This window comes from Carassius carassius, chromosome 38 (genome assembly GCF_963082965.1).
Source record: "Carassius carassius chromosome 38, fCarCar2.1, whole genome shotgun sequence".
Classification (NCBI taxonomy): domain Eukaryota; kingdom Metazoa; phylum Chordata; class Actinopteri; order Cypriniformes; family Cyprinidae; genus Carassius; species Carassius carassius.
Window position 1 is genome coordinate 12,695,104 of NC_081792.1, and position 20,962 is coordinate 12,716,065.

At 36.0% G+C, this 20,962-nt stretch overlaps 1 protein-coding gene across 1 annotated transcript; it reads left to right on the forward strand.

The window, feature by feature from the left end:
- Positions 1–710: 710 nt before the first annotated feature.
- LOC132119344 (calcium/calmodulin-dependent protein kinase type IV-like) lies at positions 711–18,748 on the forward strand. The gene is made up of 11 exons (XM_059529210.1): positions 711–1,460; positions 3,075–3,153; positions 3,239–3,301; positions 3,423–3,505; positions 4,105–4,177; positions 12,499–12,589; positions 12,680–12,754; positions 12,936–13,011; positions 13,752–13,878; positions 14,100–14,252; positions 17,448–18,748. The coding sequence occupies exons 1-11, from the start codon at positions 1,354–1,356 to the stop codon at positions 17,925–17,927; spliced, it is 1,407 nt and encodes a 468-aa protein (XP_059385193.1). The 5' UTR covers positions 711–1,353; the 3' UTR covers positions 17,928–18,748.
- The last annotated feature ends 2,214 nt before the right edge of the window (positions 18,749–20,962 follow it).

Consider the following 20,962-nt stretch of genomic DNA (forward strand, 5'->3'; position numbering starts at 1 on the left):
ATTCATTTTTTTCGCTTTTATAATACATTCTCGTAAGAACAACAAATAACTACAATTTAGTCTTACGAACCTTAACAAAGTGAATATAATTTTCTCGAGTTAGTAACTCCGAGAAATTCAGTGATTTCAATTCATTTTAAAGAGTCACCGCATAAGACTCATTCGCACGGGAATTTGACTATATTAGTCGCATTGTGTATTTGTAGTTACTGAAGAGAATAGTCTCTTGTGAAGCTATTAGTTCGGGAGACTGATTAAACTGTTCGAGCTGAGTGTTTTGATTTACCAAAAATAACCGGTTCAAGAGCTGCCTGCTCCTACATCGGACTTCTTTAATCACGCTGATTCATTTAAAAGAACCGGTTCATTTGAGTCATATTCGTTCGTCCATAGACACCGGTCGCACTGTAGATTCAGTAGCGGTGTTGTGGTGTCGCTGATTAGTGCAGGAAACACTGTCAGGTGGTAAACTGCACGTTCGTCAACCAGTATTTCTGAATATGGACCGATTCTTGGTTCTCAACTCTAGCCATAAAGCAGAAGCAGAAGCACATTCGTTATTTTGATTGAATATTCCGCTTCCCAATTGCAGTCCGCGGAGAAAGCCAGGGATAGGGGGAGAGGCTGAGAGGGCGTGTGCGGGCGCGCGCGCGTGTGTGTGTGTGTGTGTGTGTGTGTGACAGACCCCCTCCCATTCTCCACCTCTTACCAGCACAAACAGCAGTGTGATATTTACATTTCAAACGACATTTACTTCACCTTCACCCTGCTAATTCACAATATTCATCTTTTAGAGAGAAATAAGGCGCTGATCTGATGGTTTTCATTCTGGCGAGGACCAAAGCAAGGGGTCTGGCATCGTCATGTCGCTTGTGACATTGGTAATCGCAGGATTATGATGTTTTCTTGAATGTTGTGTCTCGTGGGAGGTTTCGGGATGGGATATGTGACGCCCTTAGGAAGCTGAAGACCCACTTTGAAAACAGCCTTTGTTTATTGTTTTGATCAAGATTATTTCAGCAAACCGAGTAAATATCATTATATTAAAGACATATCTTCGCGTTAGCGTAGGATATCGATAGATCAATTGAAAATAGACTGATATTGGACATCAACTCAAGCCCGCAGTTATTGTCTGGACTGACTTTTAATATGCGCACTCAGACGGAAAAGGAAACCTGGACATTTTAAATCATTGATCACTTGGAACAGATTCATAAACATAGACTAGCAACCATATCACAGCTCAAGCTGACACCCAGATGTGAAAGTGATAGCGTTTCCTGGGCTTCCCTGATCTGAGGGATTAGTTGTATTCGTCATAACAACAGAACAGTCCTCGGAGGGTCCATCATGCCCACCTCTCGGTCCGGCGCGTGCTCTGTGGAATACTGGGTCGATGGCTCGCGCCGAGATGCGACAGTGGAGGATTTCTATAACATGGGCCCAGAATTAGGCAGGTAAGTACATTACTTTATCCACTTTGCATTGGTTTTTATGTTATTGTGTAAATGCATGCGTACACGCACTGTAAATGTGATTATTACATGTCGCCCTATATTGTTTGACACTGTTATTCTATACTGATAACTGATATGTACAGTAGAACCAATGTTTAATTGTCTAATTTAATTGTTTTTTTGGCACAAATAATCATAAAGATTGCAACAATTAAAACATAGGCTAATTGTAGCCTATCTTTTTTAGAGGTTGACCGATAAAATCGGTTTGACCGATATACCTTTTTTTAATATTTACTTTTGTACTTAATCAGTTCTGCGAAAACGTTAGTGAAATATTTGTACACCATAAGTCAAATAAAAATGTCAAATATTCATAATACATATATTACGTTTCTTATGAAATATAAATATCATATAATTGCTTTTCATCCCTGTTGTGGCAGAAATAAACATGCAAGTTATTTTACCTGTGAACAGGTAAGCTGTTTCCTGTTGAACGTGATGCAATGGTGATGCTGAGAGATATACTTTAGAGATCCACCCCATGGCCACAAAAAATTTAAAAATTAATATTGATAAAACATTATCGGTTACATCGATTATTGGTCTATTGTTATACTTTATTTGTATTTACCTGTATTTACATGTAACATGGATGCTCTAGTGTCAAATACTAACATGTCTGTCTATATGTGAGCAAGTGTTCAGGATTTGTGTAGTAATCAAGTGTTTATTTATCTATTTATTTATTTATTTATTGACTGCTAATCAAGAGTCTTTGTTGCATGTAATTGTCGCAGTTAGGGATAGGTGGCGTCTAAACTAATTGAGCTCAAATTTAATCTCCCTTTAGTAAACTAATTATAATGCACTTAATTGAGCACATTAAGGAAGCACCCAGTCTTTGCAAATGTCAAAGTCTTTGCAAAAGGGCTCTAAAATGTCATCATTACCTCCCAGGATGTGGGATGCAAAATGTTGAGCTGTTGATGCTGTTACCTGATTTAAGTCTGGCATCATGGTCATGTGAAATTCAGCAGAGAGAAGGACTTCTATGAGACTCATTTTCACAGAACAGTTTTTTTAATGTATCTAGTTGCATTGTATGACTGTGAGTACTTTGAAGTCTATCGCTGATTATGTTGAGGACTGCTTGTCAAACACTGATTTGTTGAAGTGTTGGATAACAAGGTAGCAGATAGAGAAATGATGGCCTTCTCTTCTATATATATATATCTCAGTGTAGTCCAGTTTTATTTGTGGTCCTAATGGCTGGAAGTTAGGACTTCCATTTTCAAACTCTGTAAATGTGTTTTCCCTTTTTCAGTTTTTTTTGTCATTATGGACACTGTTATTATTATTAGACTCAGTTGCCATGAACATATTAATGGTGATGGAGAGGTAGAATGTAGGTAAGAACCTCCATGACTACATGAGCGGTGGAGGTCACAGTAGTGAAATGCCAAAACTTTTTTTTCTTTGAATGTCTTGGTCTTATTAGCATCTTCCAATCTGTCTCTTTATGCAATGTGTTTGTGTATGGTAATTGCTATGATACATGATTATCAAATTTTATTACTATATAAAGATTGCTTTTGTGTTAACCACCAGGGGTGCCACATCTGTTGTGTTTCGCTGTGAAGAGAAGCAAACTGAGAAACCTTACGCTGTGAAGGTCTTGAAGAAAACCGTGAGTTGAGTTGTGATCATAAAGATGTTTTCATTCTTCTTAAAATCCCAGAATGATTGTTATGTTGGTTGTGTCGTCAATTCAGATTGACAAGAAAATTGTGAGGACAGAGATCGGAGTCTTGCTGCGTCTCTCTCATCCAAATATTGTAAGATATTTATGTTCCTGGCAACATCACGTTGTTATGAAATATTCAATGTTCATTGTGTTCTGTGGGAATATAGATGGGCTTGTTCTGATGTGAATGTTCTCACTATGTTTTCATTCAGATTCGTTTGAAGGAAATTTTTGAAACGGAGACCGAGATCTTTCTTATCCTAGAGTTGGTCACAGGTGGAGAGCTTTTTGACAGGTATGATGTGTTTCATTAATGAGAGGCAAAAAAAATCTACTTCCTCTGTATATACAAAAAATCTGAATACCTTATGTTGTGTTCCACAGAACCAATGTTATTTTGACATTATTTATATGCAATCACAAAATTTCTTAATATCTCGAATTTTACATTTTTTATAATTTTGTTTTCATATTTTTTCTGTTTTCATTTTAATTTAGATGTTTTTAGATTTATTTTGTATTTCAGTTTTAGTTTTAGTAGTTGTAGTACTCCATCTTAAAACACAGGAATCTCATTTATTCTTTACTGTCAACATCTCCTGGCTCAAGTTCTTACCGCTCAGTAGGCTTTCTATCTATTCTTCTACCCAGCAGTGAGATGTAATTGAATGAAACGAGTTCCCGATAATTGGTTTAAGTGGGTTTGGTGCAGAGCAGGAGCAGGATGTGTTTGCCTAAACACTGCTAAACAGAGCATTAAATGTTGCCAGATCCACACACAAGACGCCTAAACATCAGCTGCTCATGGCTTAAAACATATGATAGTATATATACATGCTGTGGATTGTTTTTTTATGATGAATTTGTCTCTGAAATGATTGTGTGTTGTTTCAGGATTGTGGAGAGGGGCTACTACAGTGAGAGAGATGCAGCTCATGTTATCAAACAGATCCTGGAGGCTGTGGCGGTAAGACCAAATAAATCAAGGGATATAAAAATGTGCTTTTCACCCTCACAGAGATTTTCTATTCATGTTTGAAAGGCTATAAAGGCAACGTGCATATTTAGCCTTTAAAGAGGAACACAGACTCCTGGCTCTTTTGAAGTAAAAGGGTCTGATGTACTGGGTAGACATACTCTTAAGGCGCGTGTCCATTAAAGCATTTTTTTCTCAAGGCTAGTGTATTTTTTCTATTATTTTGCCAGGAGCGTGATGAGGTGATTTTTTTTTTTCTCACTGCCGAGAGCTGAAGAATGTTCAATCTTGGGAAATCTCAGTGCTCATCACTGTCACTCTTTAGTCAGCCAGCCAATCACAGTGTAGGAGGGGCGGAACATATACCACTCCGACCAACCGTCATATCCTGCTTGAATGACAACTAATCAAAAATGGAGCAGTTAATATTGCTTGTCTCCAAGTATTCATGTCTGTACCAGATGGAGTTCCCAGACTACCACAATATTATGAAAAATAATGTTTGGAGAAACATCGGTCTGTGATGCCTCTGCCATATTACTAGCGGATATTGCATATCATAGCAACCAAAGCATCTGAACTGAAAGCGCTGCGCTGCAGAAGCACTCTCAAGCGCTCACAGCTGGACTTTGGTGCTTTGGTGGACACACGGCCTACTATTCAAAATACAAAAAATGCAAAAATGCTGCTTTCAGAAATTGCCATGGTTTTGATGTTATAACTCATTAACATATTACTACCCAAGCTTACATGTCAATTCCTAGTTAAAGGGGTCATATGATGTTGCTAAAAATAACATTATTTTGTGTATTTGGTGTAATGAATTGTGTTTATGCGGTTTAAGGTAAAAAAAAACACATTATTTCCCACATACTGTACATTATTGTTTCTGCTCTATGCCCCGCCTTCTGAAACGCGGCGATTTTCACAAAGCTCATCGTTCTGAAAACCGAGGTATATGCTGATTTGCCAGCTACCCAGTGCATTGTGATTGGCCGAATACCTCAAGCATGTGACGGAAATGTAACACCCCTCATCATACTGTCATGCCGTGTCCCAGTCAGAACACAAGACAAAAACAATAAAACCCATTAAAAATGATATTAACCCATTATGTGTTGCATCCAGTGAGGACATAATTATGGATTATAATGACTTATACTGTTTTTTGCACTGCACCGCATGATAAATATAAAACCATGTCTGCATTTGTGATCGGAGAAAAGACAAACGACAAGTGCTACTCTACACTGCTCAAAACTCGCGTTTGAATCATCAGTGAAAAATCCTTAGTCCACATTAAAGAATGACAGCATGATTTATAAATGTTGAAGTTTGATAATCATAAAAAAGATCATGTACATATTGGAGATATACTATACTATATACTATCAAAAAAATACAATGGAAGTCACTGTGGACCAGCAACTGTTTAGTTTTCCACGTTCCTCAAAAAAGCATTTATGTTCAGAAGAAGACAGAAACTCATTCAGGTTTAAAAACACTTTTTAGTTAGTAAATGGTGGTATAAAAATAAAACACTATGACAGAATTGACAGACAGCTGACAGAATTTTTATTTTGGGGTGAACTATTTAACCGTAATAAAACAACAAAACACAAAGAGAAAAATCGCTCACTGCTCTTGACTGAAGAAATTGAATACAGTTGCTTTTGGAATCAGTTCACATAGTATTTTATTTTTATATTTGTTCATTACATTTCTTGAAAGCACTGTTTGTTTTATTTACATATTTTTTGTAGTTGTAATGTGTATCTTTGTCATGCTTTTATCTTTGCTATTAAGAAATAAGAACACAGATTTTTATCTTCGCCCTTTTTGTCTTTTTGTTACCTTGAAAGGCTTTTTCTTTATAATAGGGAAATTAGTTTGGCTATTATGTTCAGACAACTTGCAAAATAGTAAAACCAACATGACAAAGAATCGTGAAAAAAATTGTGAATCGTGATATTCCAAAAAAAAAATCAAGTCATTTGCACCACATTATTTTGTCAATTTTATATTTTATTTTGGTGTGTCAATTTATTCAAATACATTGAATATATCACTTAACTTCTTTAAAGGGGTCATAACATGAAGTTTTTGGTTTGTTTTATTATGTTCCCATTGGTGCAATTATAATATTATTATAGATTTGGACGAAAAACCTAAGAATTTTATGTGATTTATTACCTTTCTCCACCCTGTTTCTCACCCCATCTGACTCAAACAGTCAGTTTTGGGGGTTTTCCCCTTTAAGAGTTCAGGGTATCTGCCCACTGTTATAATTGGCTGATGTCTTTTATCACGGGCCTGAACATCACAGACTCTGAAAACAATATGCAAATAAACTAAGTAAAAACACTGTGGTTATTCAATATGAATAAAACTGAAATTAACTTTTTAAAAAGTAGTTTTTACATTTTACATTTTACATGAAATATTACACTTTGCGGTGTCGTTGTGGGGTCAGAGCGTCAATCTGGCAAACTGCATGTGCGTCAGTTCTGAGAAAGAGGGATCAGGTGTCAAAAAAAGGCTCTCCAATATTTTGAATTTAGATTGCAAAACCTAGTTCAACCATTCGGTGTCAATCCTACATACGTCACCTTTAAGTATTTTAAGAGTGTAAGGAGACTCGATTCATCATTCACAGTGCCTCGTGTGAGTTGGGGGATCATCTCTTTTACATGGTTTGCTTGCTGTGACTCTGATTGGTGGAATTTTCTGTACAACATCATAGTTAGTGTAGTTTCTCACTGCAAATTCCACTTTTAACATTAATATTTACAAAAACAGTTCAATGAATGTGAGCAGATGTGTTAATAAAAAGCATATACAGTCGATTAAAAGCCTCAGAACTCACAACAGGTCTGTCTTTAAAGGTCTATATTGTTCAAAATCATTTTCATTTCATTTTATGTGTATATGACTTCCTTCTTTCAAACAAATTCTGTTGGAGTTATTTAAAAAATTGCCTTTGATCTTTCAAGCTGTTTGATGCAACTCAGCGGGTGTTGCACTGCATCGGTTCATGAGAAGTTTAATAAAAAGCTCATCCATTAAAAAAAGAGATCAAAACAAGAGATCAAAACAAAATAACGGTCACTAATAAGAAGTACAAAACGAGGATTTGTAAAGAAAAATGTCGGAGGATTTCGATATAAGCAAAGAGGAGACTGGTTTTCCTTTGCTAAAGTAATGAAACTTTGCTTCCTTCGCTCCTGTTAACAAACGTTGGTTTTCACAAGACTCCCCGGCGCATGCACAGCACTGACCTCATACGTCATTCCCCCAAAACTGCTTCCATTTTACATTTTACATTCCATTTTGAACGCAAGCTAGATAAAAGTGATTATTACGTTTTGAAAATGGATATTTTTCTTACAAAACCTCATCGATTTGCTACAGGAGGCCTGTGTTTAGCCCCTGGAGCCGTGTGAGACACTTTTTTTAATGGATGCGCTTTCTATTAAACTTCTCATGGACTGATACAGTGCAACACCCGCTGAGTTGCATCCAACAGCTTGAAAGATCAAAGAAAACTCTGACTTGATTCGTATGAAAGAAGACATATACACCTAGGATGACTTCAGGGTGAGTAATTTATGGGCTAATTTTATTTTTTGGGGGAACGAACGCTTTAACTATGCTGTAAAAATCTTTTAAAGTACAATAGCCAAAAAAATTGTTTATTTATGAGGATCAGAGAGAGATTAGAAAATGTAGTTTAAAACAATCGTGAGCGACATTACAAGACCTCAGGGAAAAATTAAATGCTACAAATAGCGCATAATACGGAGCCTTTAATCTGTGGTGAATAATATGTAGATAATATGACCAAATAGTATGATATGATGATGTGTGTCATGAGGGACAGCAGTTATTTTAATGCGTTCTCAGCTGAAGGATTATTGTGTATGTGTTGGCGTGGCTGAACACATGTCCAGCGATGGGCTGACAGTGGAGGGGTTTGGAGATGTGGGTTAGTCTTGTCGTCACTCAAAAGCGAACGGTAGAGTAAGAGGATATGTGTGCAGAGCTGGTAGTGGAAAATAATCTTCTCAGAACAAAAAATAAATAAATATTGCATTTTTTTCCCCAGCTTTTAATCTTTCTGAGCAGGAGGAATGTGGGCTGGCATTACATAACAGCTCAGCAATCTGACAATGAAGCAACAATGTGGAGGCCACATTTATGTGTGGAATGTCGTTTTGATGTGTCCTGATCGGATCTGTTTAATCCACATTGTCTATAATCTGTAGGAGTTGATTGTGACCATAAGGTTTATGTATGTGCAATTGTGCATATATAACGATTTTGGCAAATCTTCGTATTTGTATCTGACTTGTTTTCATCAGGGCCTCAGTAGCTCAGGGCTGGGTGATATGACCAAAAATATTATCACAGTAATTTTTTTTCCATATCGTACAATGTCACTACTGATCACAGTATTTATTTACCAATAATTGGGAAAGGAGTACTTTCCACATGTTTGTTAGACCTTGAAAATTAATGTAAATATAACTTGTTTGTCCACAATTAAACTCCACAGAGTAGCTACCTTTATAATTTAATTTGAAATCTGTTTTTTTTTTTTTTTTTTTTTTAATTCTGTGTTTTTCATTTTATTTTCTGGATTCTGTGCTACTCTCAGGGTTACGAACTTTTCTGTTGTGTTCATTTCGGTTCCTGTTCTCCTGCCTTGTTTAGTTCTGATTAGCTCATCATCATTGGTTACCTTTTACTCTCAGGTGTTTCTGTTTCACTAGCCCCATTATTTATACTCCGTGCTTTGCTCAGTTCCTTTGCCGGTTATTTGTTATGCCTACACTTGTGTTTGTGCTACCCCTGCCTTGTTTGCGCTTGGATTTATGATTAAAAGACTTTTGTGGAATCCTTTGTTGTGTGCTCTTTACAGCACCATAACATTACAGCTTTATTATTTAATTTAAATGTATCAAAAATGGTGGCTAATGAAATAAATTATTACAATGCTAACAGTTTAGGTTATCTTTTAAAATGTAATCAAATTAAAATATAACAATTAATTTCTAAAAAAAAAATTGTCAAATAAGATGCTGGATAATAGAACTTTATATATTAAAACTGGATTAAAAAAATATCTGGTTGTATGACATTCCTTAAAAATAATAATATTATTATTAATTTGAGAAGTTAGTAATTTTAGTATAAAATAGTAATATATTTCTGTCATAATTTCTTCAGGGTAAGCCAAACTTATTTTGTTGGTTTGTTGTGAAGCCCTCTGAATGTTTGATGGTAGTTTTCTGATATGTAATGGTGTAAAGCTGATGAAGTATCACATATATTGAGAAGGCCGGTGTTGAAATCTTAAGATGTGTTTGAGCTTCTGTAGTAGAAAAAACTGTACCACTCCATCACACAGAGACACACAGAACATGCAGACATATAAACCACATGCACTAACTGACCATTTATTTCTGCTGTGTGATCAGCTGTTAGATTAATCCATATCAAGTAAAAATTATAATTTTTCTTGACAATCATTATCATTCCGATTGACATATTGTATCACAATTTCAGCCTGATATCGTTTATCACCCAGCTCTAGCTCAGCTAGCTCATAAATGCTGTATTGACTTGATAAACCACCTAGCAACCACAGAGTACCCTAACAACTGCATAGCAACCTGCTTAATGTAGTCACAGCACTCTGGCAAACACTTAGCGTGAGCGTGGACTCATATTTTCTTTAGAATTTTCGACTCACGTTTTCTTTAGAAAATGTAAACGTCTGGCTTTTTTTTTTTTTTGCTAAATCATTTATGATTGAAACTTAAACATCAAAATAAAAATAAACCATCTTAACCCTGTTCAAACCATCAAACAGAGTATTTAATTAAATGTTTAAAGAACTCCAGAAGCTTATTTCGAACATATGATTCTATAGTAGGACTGACTCATCTCCGGTTTTCACACTAGTCATGTGTTAAAACACTCCTGCCGCCTTCAATTTACACTTTGTCATCTGCCAAACACTTTCTGTACTTCATCGAGTTCTGCTGGGCTCACATTTACCAGGAAATCATTGTCTCCTATTTTTGGAATTGTGTTAAAGGAACAACATCTGTCTTGTGCATATGAACACAAAATTAATTAACACGGCCTGACACCGTATGAGTGATCCCCGCTCTTATCCGACTGCAGATCACAGACGCCCATGCCCTGATAATGGAGAATGACCCCATGATCTCAACAGAGTGCTAGAAAAACCACTTCAGGGAAGACAGGAGGTTTGAAAGGTTCAGGCATCTCTCATCCCAGACACAGTCTGCAATTTACAGTGCTAATATGTCTGCATGTTCTGCATCACTGTCTGGAGCCCAGAGATGATTTGTTAAAGAAGTAGTTCAGCCAAAAATTACAATTCTGTCATTATTCATTCAAGCCTTTCCAAACTCGCATGACTTTCTTTCTTCTGTGGAACACAGTTGGAGAAGTTTTGAAGAATGTACTATTCTGTCTTTTACAAGACTAGAGCTATGGTTCATAAATCTTTTGCACTATGTTCCCAAATTTCTCTGAAATATATGAAGAACAGACTGAAAATTGACATTATTATTCCCATAAGATCAATCTAGATCTATTTAAATAATCACTTGACCTTGGGTTTAATTGAACCTTAGGTAATGTGTTCAGTTCCCAGGGAATGCATTAACTGATACAAACGCATATTTTGAATCAGGGTTGTTATAATATATATATATATATATATATATATATATATATATAGTTTATAAAAATTCATAATTTATAAACAAAATGATTATTGTATGATTATTATGATTGTATTATGATTGTATGATTATTATGATTATTGTAATTTTTGTAAATTGAAATTAAATCATATATAAACAAACCTAAACATATTTTAATTGAACTAGTTCACAATGAAAAATAATTAAAACTAAAGACATATTTAAAACAATAATAAAAAAAAATACAAAAACACACAATAACTAAAACTTTTAATTAAATAAAAATTGAAATAGAATCTCATTGATAATAATAACACTGTCGTGAATGTAATGTACGTCACTGTCGATAAAAATGTCTTTGAAATATACTTTTATAAATGTGGAAAATGTCTAAAAGATTAGTTTAGTAAAAACTGATATATTTGTTGAGTTCAACTCACTAATTGTCCATTCAAATCTATATGAAAATTCACCCTGTCTGTTTTCTAAATACATGTTATTGATCTTATTGTGAATGATATATACTTTCATCATGTGTAATAACTCTAGTTTTCTGGTGAAACTAGTCCCTTTCTTTCAATCAACTGCAAGCTCACATACAGATCTGCCTCAATCCAATAAACAACCAATGGATAGTACCACATTCCTGCCAACTTTTTTTTCTTCTTTTTCAATAATCTTTTTCACTCAGATGTACCTCACAACATGGAAGAAAATATCTGTCACTACAAAAGACTGAACCACGATGCTGTTTCATTCAAAGCTAGACCATTTATTGTGAATGCAAGAAAAGAGCAACCAGGACATTCTTAAAAATGTTTCCTTTTATGTTCCACAGAAGAGTGAAAATCATGCAGGTTTGGTGAATTGATGAGGACAGAATGTTCTTTTTTTCAGAGAACTATCCCTCTTATGTGAGGAGACACTGAATCCTGAGTTTGTCTTTGCCTTCATGACAGCTGTGTTAACAGAGAACTGTTCCAGACTGTCTCAGTGAACTCATCTTCCCCACCTACACTCCATCAGGACTTCAGAGAACAGAGGATGTCATCAACAGTCACACGCAATCAGACACACAAACATGCTCTTAGAGCTGTATAATAAGTCCTAATGAATTCATTAAACATAACAAATTACCTATTAGAGCAGCTTTACTAAATGAGGGGCGGTGGAGGCTTTGCAGAAATGCTGATTACTCTCTGAGATGAAGAAAAATCAAAATGTTTCAATGGTGCTACAATCGCATTTGGCAGGTTTTTACTTTTGATCCAGTTAATCCATGATGCTCCTTTCATGATTTAGCGAAATCCCGCAGATTCCATTGAAATTCACCAAGGAAACTTTGTCTTAAAGGGATGGTTTACATAAAATGGAAAATTCTGTCCTCATTTACTCACCCTTATGCCTTATGTTCAAAACCTGTATGACTTACTTTTTTTGCGTGTGGAATAAAAAAGAAGGTCATTTAAGGAATGTTTAGAATGCATTTGTCCATATAATGAAAGTCAGTGAATCAAATGTTGTTTTGGACCTCCTGGTTGTGATACCTCTGTTTTGTCTCTGTTGCAGTACTTACATGAGAATGGAGTTGTTCACAGAGACCTCAAACCAGAAAATCTCCTTTATGCTGACTTGTCAATAGATGCACCCCTTAAGATAGGTAACAAATGTATACTTTTACACTTGAACTGTGAACTCTTTCATTAATGAATGGGTTTTATTGATTCAATCTTTTCTGTTATGTCCACAGCTGACTTTGGTCTTTCTAAAATAATCGATGAGCAAGTGACGATGAAGACAGTATGTGGGACCCCCGGCTACTGTGGTGAGTCAAAATTTTATAAAAAACATTATTTGTGTTGCGTCTTAAGCACCCTCTTACTGATTTCCTTATTTTTACATGCACTACTAATATAAAAGTCATTTAGATCTCCACAAGCAAGCTAATAAAGTTTCATCAGCCAATTCATTTGCAATCATTTGGCTCTGTTCTCACATCCACTCAGCTCCTGAGATCCTCAGAGGAAATGCTTATGGTCCTGAGGTTGACATGTGGTCGGTGGGAGTCATCCTTTATATTTTGTGAGTAATACATTAATGTTTATTCATTTGGTGGACACTTTTATCTGTCTTGCAAATGCATCATATTCTGGTATTTCTCTGTAATATGTGAGGAACAGACTGAAAGTTGGCATCAATCCCTTTAGAGTAAATCTTGATCTTTTTGAAGAATCAGTTGATTCAGTTCATGAAACATTCCTGCAGCTCGAATAATAGAGCGTGGCGCTCGCAAGGTTCCCAGGGAATGCATAAACTGCTACAGATGTAAATCTTATACCATTTGGATAAAAGTCATTTAGAATTTGTATTATTATTATTTATTTATTTTTAAGTGTGAATTAATTTGATCAGTGATGGTTATTTATGTTATTACATAAGTTTTAAACTAAATGCTGTTCTTTTGAACATTCCATCCATCAATGAATACAAAAAAAAATGCTTTACACTTTCCACAAAATATCAAACAGCACAACTGTTCGATAATAAGAAATGTTTCTTGAGCAGAAAATCAGCACATATTTCTGAAGGATCGTGTGACACTGAAGACTGGAGTAATGATGCTGAAAATTCAGCTGTGCATTACAGGAATAAATTACTTTTATTTTTATTGTAATGATATTTCACCATATTACTGTTTTTAAAGTATTTTTTGATCTCCTGTATTATTTTCACTCTTGTGTTTCCACTTCACTTCATTTATTCAAATTATAAATTGATTTTTCTATGCCATCTGCTTCTGTTCTTGGTTTCTCCACCCTCAGGCTGTGTGGGTTTGAACCATTTTTCGATCCAAGGGGGGATCAGTACATGTACAGTCGTATTCTGAACTGTGATTACGAGTTTGTCCCCCCCTGGTGGGATGAAGTGTCTCTCAATGCAAAGGATCTGGTGAGTACCACGTGCTCACACACCATTATTGTCCTGTTTGTTATGCTGATGATGTTCATGGACTGATGATTTATTTTAAATGAGATGAGAGAGAACAGTATCTCCATCAAATATCAACAGCAACCAAGTCATATGCTGATTTGATTATTCAATCTGAGCTTTCTGGCTGTTTGTTTAGTCACTATTAGCTGTTGGTTATGTTTGTTTCATGTCGTCTGTAGGTTAGTAAGCTCATAGTGCTGGACCCTCATAAACGTCTCACAGTCAAACAGGCTCTGGAGCACCCATGGGTGGTTGGAAAAGTAGCACGGTTCTCCCACATGGACACAACACAAAGAAAACTACAGGAATTTAATGCTCGACGCAAATTAAAGGTCAGCAACCAATAGCTCTTTTGGCTATGATGAAAAAAGTATTTACAGTAAAGAAAAATAAAATCTTTTTTTTTTTAGAAATGTCCTCTTTGTATTGAAGTTGCTTTTTAAATTTCATATTTTCATATTTCAATGTTATTAACTTGTATACCTTTTTTTAAGAAATGTTTAAATGTCTTGTACCTTGCATACATTTATGTGTATATGTAAGTGTAAATCATTACATATCCTTTTCAAGGTATATGGTATTTTCATCAGGAATTATTAATTCATTAATAAGTATAATAAGTTACCTTTATTTTTTATTTATTTTTTTGCATTTTGGCAGATAACTTTAATTTAGTGGACAAAAGTATTCATTTTGTTTTTATTTTTATTAATTCATTGCATTAATTAATTGAATAATAAGCAATTAAAGGGTTAGTTCAACCAGATAGCAAAATTATGTCATTAATAACTCACCCTCATGTTGTTCCAAACCCGCGAGACCTCCTTTTATCTTTGGGACACAGTTTAAGATATTTTAGATTTAGTCTCTCAGTCCCTCCATTGAAACTGTGTGTACGGTATACTGTCCATGTCCAGAAAGGTAAGAAAAACATCATCAAAGTAGTCCATGTGACATCAGAGGGTCAGTTAGAATATTTTGAAGCATCGAAAATACATTTTGGTCCAAAAATAGCAAAAACTACGACTTTATTCATCATTGTCTTCTCTTCCGTGTCTGTTGTGAGAGAGAGAGTTCAAAACAAAGCAGTTTGTAATATCCGGTTCGCGAACGAATCGTTCGATGTAACCGGATCTTTTTGAACCAGTTCACCAAATCGAACGGAATCGTTTTAAACGGTTCGCGTCTCCAATACGCATTAATCCACAAATGACTTAAGCTGTTAATTTTTTAATGTGGCTGACACTCCCTCTGACTTAAAACAAACCAATATCCCGGAGTTATTCATTTACTCAAAGAGTACACTCACTGAACTGCTGTGAAGAGAGAACTGAAGATGAACACCGAGCCGAGGCCAGATAATGAACAATAGACTAACTCGTTCTCGAGTCAAGAACCGGTTGCATCGGTTTTCGGATCACCAGTAGTTCTTTCGGACAGTTTGATTCAATAAACCGGTTGAAGAAAACGGTTCACCGGTTCTTTTGCGCTCTATGTAATGGCGTCATTTGCGATGATTGCCCTTGATTCAAGCCTTCGGTTTACCTGGGCTCATAACATTAGCACAGAATCAGTTCAGAATCAATCACCAAAAGAATCAGTTCGGTTCAGACGCTCTTTGTGTCGGTCTGTTTTACGCTGAATCACACATGCGCAGTATCATCAAGTCGGTTCTCGAATCGGACGCGTCTGACATAAACGGTTCTTGACTCGAGAGCGAGTCATTATCTGGCTCGGCTCGGTGTTCATCTTCAGTTCTCTCTTCACATCAGTTCAGTCAGTGTACTGTTTGAGTAAATGAATTACTCCGGGATATTGGTTTGTTTGAACTCAGAGGAAGTGTCAGCCACATTAAAAAAGTTAACAGCTTAAGTCATTTGTGGATTAATGCGTATTGGAGACGCAAACCGTTTCAAACTATTCCGTTCGATTTGGTGAACTGGTTCAAAAAGATCCAGTTACATCGAATGATTCGTTCGCAAACCAGATATGACAAACTGCTTTGTTTTGAACTCTCTCTCACAACAGACACGGAAGAGAAGACAATGCTGAATAAAGTCGTAGTTTTTGATATTTTTGAACCAAAATGTATTTTCGATGCTTCAAAGAATTCTAACTGACCCTCTGATGTCACATGGACTACTTTGATGATGTTTTTCTTACCTTTCTGGACATGGACAGTATACCGTACACACAGCTTCAATGGAGGGACTGAGAGCTCTCGGACTAAATCTAAAATATCTTAAACTGTGTTCCAAAGATAAACGGAGGTCATACGGGTTTGGAACAACATGAGGGTAAGTTATTAATGACATAATTTTGCTATCTGGGTGAACCAACCCTTTAAGCACTTTTAAATAAAATAAAATATTATGCATATAACTACTTAAAAGGATAGTTCACCCTCATGTCATTGCAAACCCATAAAACCCGTAAGACTTTCATCTTTGAAAGATTTATGATTTTATTATTATTATTATTATTTAACCTGTTTTCTGTCCCTCCATTGAAAGCCCAGGTAACCAAACTTAGAAAATTCAAAAAGGTCACAAATAAATTTAATCTAAATTAGATATGATCATCATAGCAATCATATTTCTTTAGACTTGACTTGGATTAAACCACTTAATTCGTATGGATTTGTTTTATTGCAGCTTTATGACCTTTTTACCTACCTTTGCATTTTGATGGCGAGACAAACATTTTAGGTTTTATTAAAAATGTCAATATAGAATTTGTGTTTCGAAGATTAACCAAAGTCCTGTGGGTTTGCAACAACACGAGTTTGAGTAAATGATGACAGAATTTTTATTTTGGAGTGAACTATCACTTTAAAAATTCATTATTCTTGTTCTTTAAGGAGACCCTTTTCTTCGTTATGATATCCAGACAGTTGTGTCAACCTGACATTCTTGGCTTTATGTTCCCTCAAAAATATAAATTTAATCTGAATTGTAATACAAGGACTAAAAACATGCATTGTGTAATTAAGTCATTGCAAACATGTATTTTATGTATTTTTTATGTATTTTAATGTATTTTTTAAACAAATTAATATATATAGGGAAAAACAATTATGTCATTGACTTTAGTGGGGCATTTCACCCAAAAATGAAAATTCTGTCATCATGTACTCACCCTTGAATTATTCCAAAATTGTATTAGTTTATTTTGTGTAACATAAAATAGGATATTTTGAAGAATGTGGGTAACCAAAGAGTTGTTGGTCCCCATTGACTTCCATCATATGGAAAAAAATACTATGGAAGTCAATGGATCCCAGCCACTGTTTGGTTACCCACATTTCTGAAAATAACTTAATTTTCTGTTCAACGTAATTCATACAGATTTGGAACAACTGGATGGTGAGATGACAGGATTTTCATTCTTGAGTCCCTTATAGTAAAATGTTTTTAAATGTAGGATGCTATGCTGTTCAAGAATATGATTTCTGTGCTTTTTACGAGCAGAATCAGGAGTATTTTCCTGAACCAGTGCACATAACTCAGGAGTTTCTCCATCTATAGGCTGCTATGAAAGCTGTGGTCGCCACAAGCCGGATGCACGAGGGCTCACGACGGCGGACGGACAGCTGCGAAATGCCTAATGCAGACAAGACCTCACGTCAGAGCAGCATACAGAAGGACAACACAGTGGATTCTCAAAGAGAGCCCATTCCCATTAAAGAGGGATCTGAGCAGGCTGAAGATGGTGCCCCGAGTCCCTCATGTCCCCCCCTCCACCTTACCCATAAATCTAAACCTTCTGTCCTATCTGGGCCCATGCCCACTCGCCCACCCCTCAAAGCAGAGGGTCACAGGCAGACCTCTGTCCTTCCAAAGGCTCCAGTGGTTCGGCCCAGGGTGCCCAAGAAGAGCTGCTCAGTGGATCCGGGAGGCAAACACGAGCCTTCGCTGCTGAGCACCACCCCACCCAGTCCCAAGAACCTCAGTAATGGTTTCTCCATGAGTGTGGAGGCAGGTGGCAGTACGGCAGAATGTCAGTAGCCTGGATGATCTAAAGATTTGGATTCTCACGGAAGACAAAGGAGGATAAAGACAATGCTTTAAAATACACTGATTTCTTCTTCTCCTCTTCCACTTTTGCCATGTGATATTTTGATACTGGACTGACACATGATGAGCTGTTTCTTAAAGCTCTTCGTATGGAGGCATGCGGCTTTAAAGGCAACTGTAGGTTAGCGACACAGCAAACATAGCTGTTTTTTCTTTGCACAAGCAGTGTGGATAAGATTGTCTCTCTGAACTGAAATTCATGTTGCTCTTTCTTCATTTGCTATCATATGCAACTGTTCATACAATCTTATTCCCTCTCTAAAGTTATTGAGGATCATGTATCTGTGATGTTGTGATAATATATATTTGTTTAGGAATGACTGCTAAAAGACCCTTAAATTTGTATTGCATACACTATTCATGAAATTAATATATATAGATAAATATATATATATATATATAAAGTGTATCTTTATGTCTTTTCTCCCCAACTTAATTCAACCTTTTTGTATTAGCACATTTCAAAAAAATGCTTCAATGGTTTCTAAAAGCTCAGACTAATGGAAGGATATGACAGAATGCCAAAGTCAAGGATTTTGTTTTTCTCGGCTCATCTTTGGCAGTTTATCGCCCATGAAATCGAATTGATGTCATTCAGGGTTACCACACTGATGTCAAATTCAGTCGTCCCCTCCTTCTCTCTTAAACATCTGGGAATGTTTTATTGAAATCTCACCTAAACTGCCACTGTACTATGAGAAATCTTCTATATGAGGTGGAATTAAAACAACTACCGCAGTATGCTTCAGCCACACTGTCTACCTCTTCTACTGTACAGGGGCTTCCAACTTCTCAAATAGGAAATTCTGCAGAGATCTACTCGTGGGATCGAAGGCATGGAAGAATATTTTTCAATGTTGAAGGGCTGTTTTTGTGAACTTTATGTAGGCTAAATTTATCTGCCTCTATGTAACAGCATTGCAAAATGTTCAAGTATATATTATAAAGTTGCTTCTCTCATTCTACTTTATTTTGATCTTTGCTAAACAAGAATGCTTTGTACATACTGCTGACATTAACAGTAGCCTAATTAGACATCACTGGAACATTACGGTTATGTATGAAATGTGTTGGGGAGTAACTAGTTACATGTAACAGTTACTGAGAAAAAAAATCTAATTACAGGTACTTATGAAAATGTTAAAAAATCTGAATATTTTCTGTAAAAAGCTAGGAAATGTCAGTTGAATAACATTAATTTATTGCTTTGCCTGTTTTTGATGTGCATTATGTCTCCAGCCATTTAAAGGCCGTTTAGTAAAGCAATGCTATTCTGCTGCTTTCAACTGGTTCTCTTGTTTGAATTCACAGTGAAACACATCTGCCAATTCCATCGATCCACATTGCCGCTGAAAGCTCCAGGATACAAACTGTCTGAGAGTTGCCACCAGCGCAAGTGATAAAAATGTGTTCCAGTGCTGGAAATGTAAAAGTCAGTTTATCCAGAAATTCGAAATGGGCAGAAATATAACAGTTCATTGCAAAATATGTTTGCCAAATATTAAAATGCTATCAGCATCGAAGGATTCAGTGTTGAATCCAAGAATGCCTCTTCTATGATGGATTTTGACCTTAATCGCAACCTAGTGGACAAATCTCTCTAGTTTTGACTTGAAAAATAGAGCTATTTAACTAAAAAATGATTGGTAATTGAATATAATTATTTTTAAAAACAATACAATGGGTGTTATAACAGATTCATTGGTGGAGTCTGTTTTAGTTGCCAGTGAATATGAAACTAGAATTTATTCTTGCTTCTGTTATTGAGAAATGTGAAAATGGTGTCCCTTCACACTGTAACGACTGGGTGAAGGAGTATGGGATTTAAATCCTGCCATGATTCAAAACTGAAAATAAAGTTCTGAAAGGTTGAAACTAAGTGTTCGAAAACTCAAAATCTTACAAAAAAAGTTTTGCAAGATCGAAAAATAAGATTTGCAAGCTTGCAAAATGTAAAAATATATATATATATATATATATATATATCTGCAAACATTATGTTGTTTTTGAGATTTCCTTCTTCAGAACTGCAACATTTTTTTTTACGATGTTGCGCAAATAATTTTTCAGAGTTTCAAATTTGTCAGTGTTCTCCCAGTGTATTAGATTGTTTTCCAGGTTTGAAACCTTGTAAATGGTGAACCTGAAACTGGTGTGTGAATGTGTGAAAAAAAAATTGAAACTCTGAAAACAGACCTTTTCAGGCTTGCAAAGTGGTAAAAAAAATTAAATCTCTTCAAACATAATTTTGTTTTTGAGTTTTCCCTCTTCAGAAGTGCAACACTCTTTTTTATGGTGTTGTGCAATCATTTTTTCAGAGTTTCGAATTTGTCACTGTTCTCCCAGTGTATAGTTTGTTTTCAAGATTTGAAACCCTGTAAATAGTGATCTGAAAACTGGTGTGCCAATAGGTGAAAAAAAGTTTTGAAACTCTGAAAACTGAGGTTCGAAAGGGCGAAACTTATTACATTACATTACATTTGCACTCCTATTGCAGACAAGTTTTTCAGAGCCGAGTTTACAACACCCACTTTGCGGAGATACGCCCACACAGTTGCGAGCTTGCGACTCACGTGATTTGTGGCAGCGTTGTCACGCAGCTCTGCTCTGAAACTCTGAAACTCAGACTGAGTGAAACTGAAGCTTCGCAACCTCGCAACTAAAAAAAAGCCAGGAGGGAGGGCCTTCTGCTCTTGGCCAATGCTTTGCTGTCTGCTGACGTACAGTCCAATCACAAGTCGTATTTACTGGAAAGGTGGGATTGACCGATTGCTCCGCCAATAACAAAAGCGCACAGGATACGCAAAATAAACGGTCCTAAAATTTAAAAAAGGTTACCGACTTGTCGCTGGAATTCACCATACAATTTCCAGTAGCCACTGAGTTTACCACTGATAGGCCAGAGGTGCATCAGTATATACACTCACCTCACGCAGCGAACGACTCACTTTCCTCAACTCAGTTTC

Bases quoted from the DNA above. Each gene is read 5' to 3' on its own strand.
- LOC132119344 (XM_059529210.1), top strand. From the start codon at position 1,354: ATGCCCACCTCTCGGTCCGGCGCGTGCTCTGTGGAATACTGGGTCGAT. The intron at 12,590-12,679 runs GTAACAAATGTA...TTATGTCCACAG, and splicing joins AGATGCACCCCTTAAGATAG to CTGACTTTGGTCTTTCTAAA. The intron at 13,012-13,751 runs GTGAGTAATACA...CTCCACCCTCAG, and splicing joins GGAGTCATCCTTTATATTTT to GCTGTGTGGGTTTGAACCAT.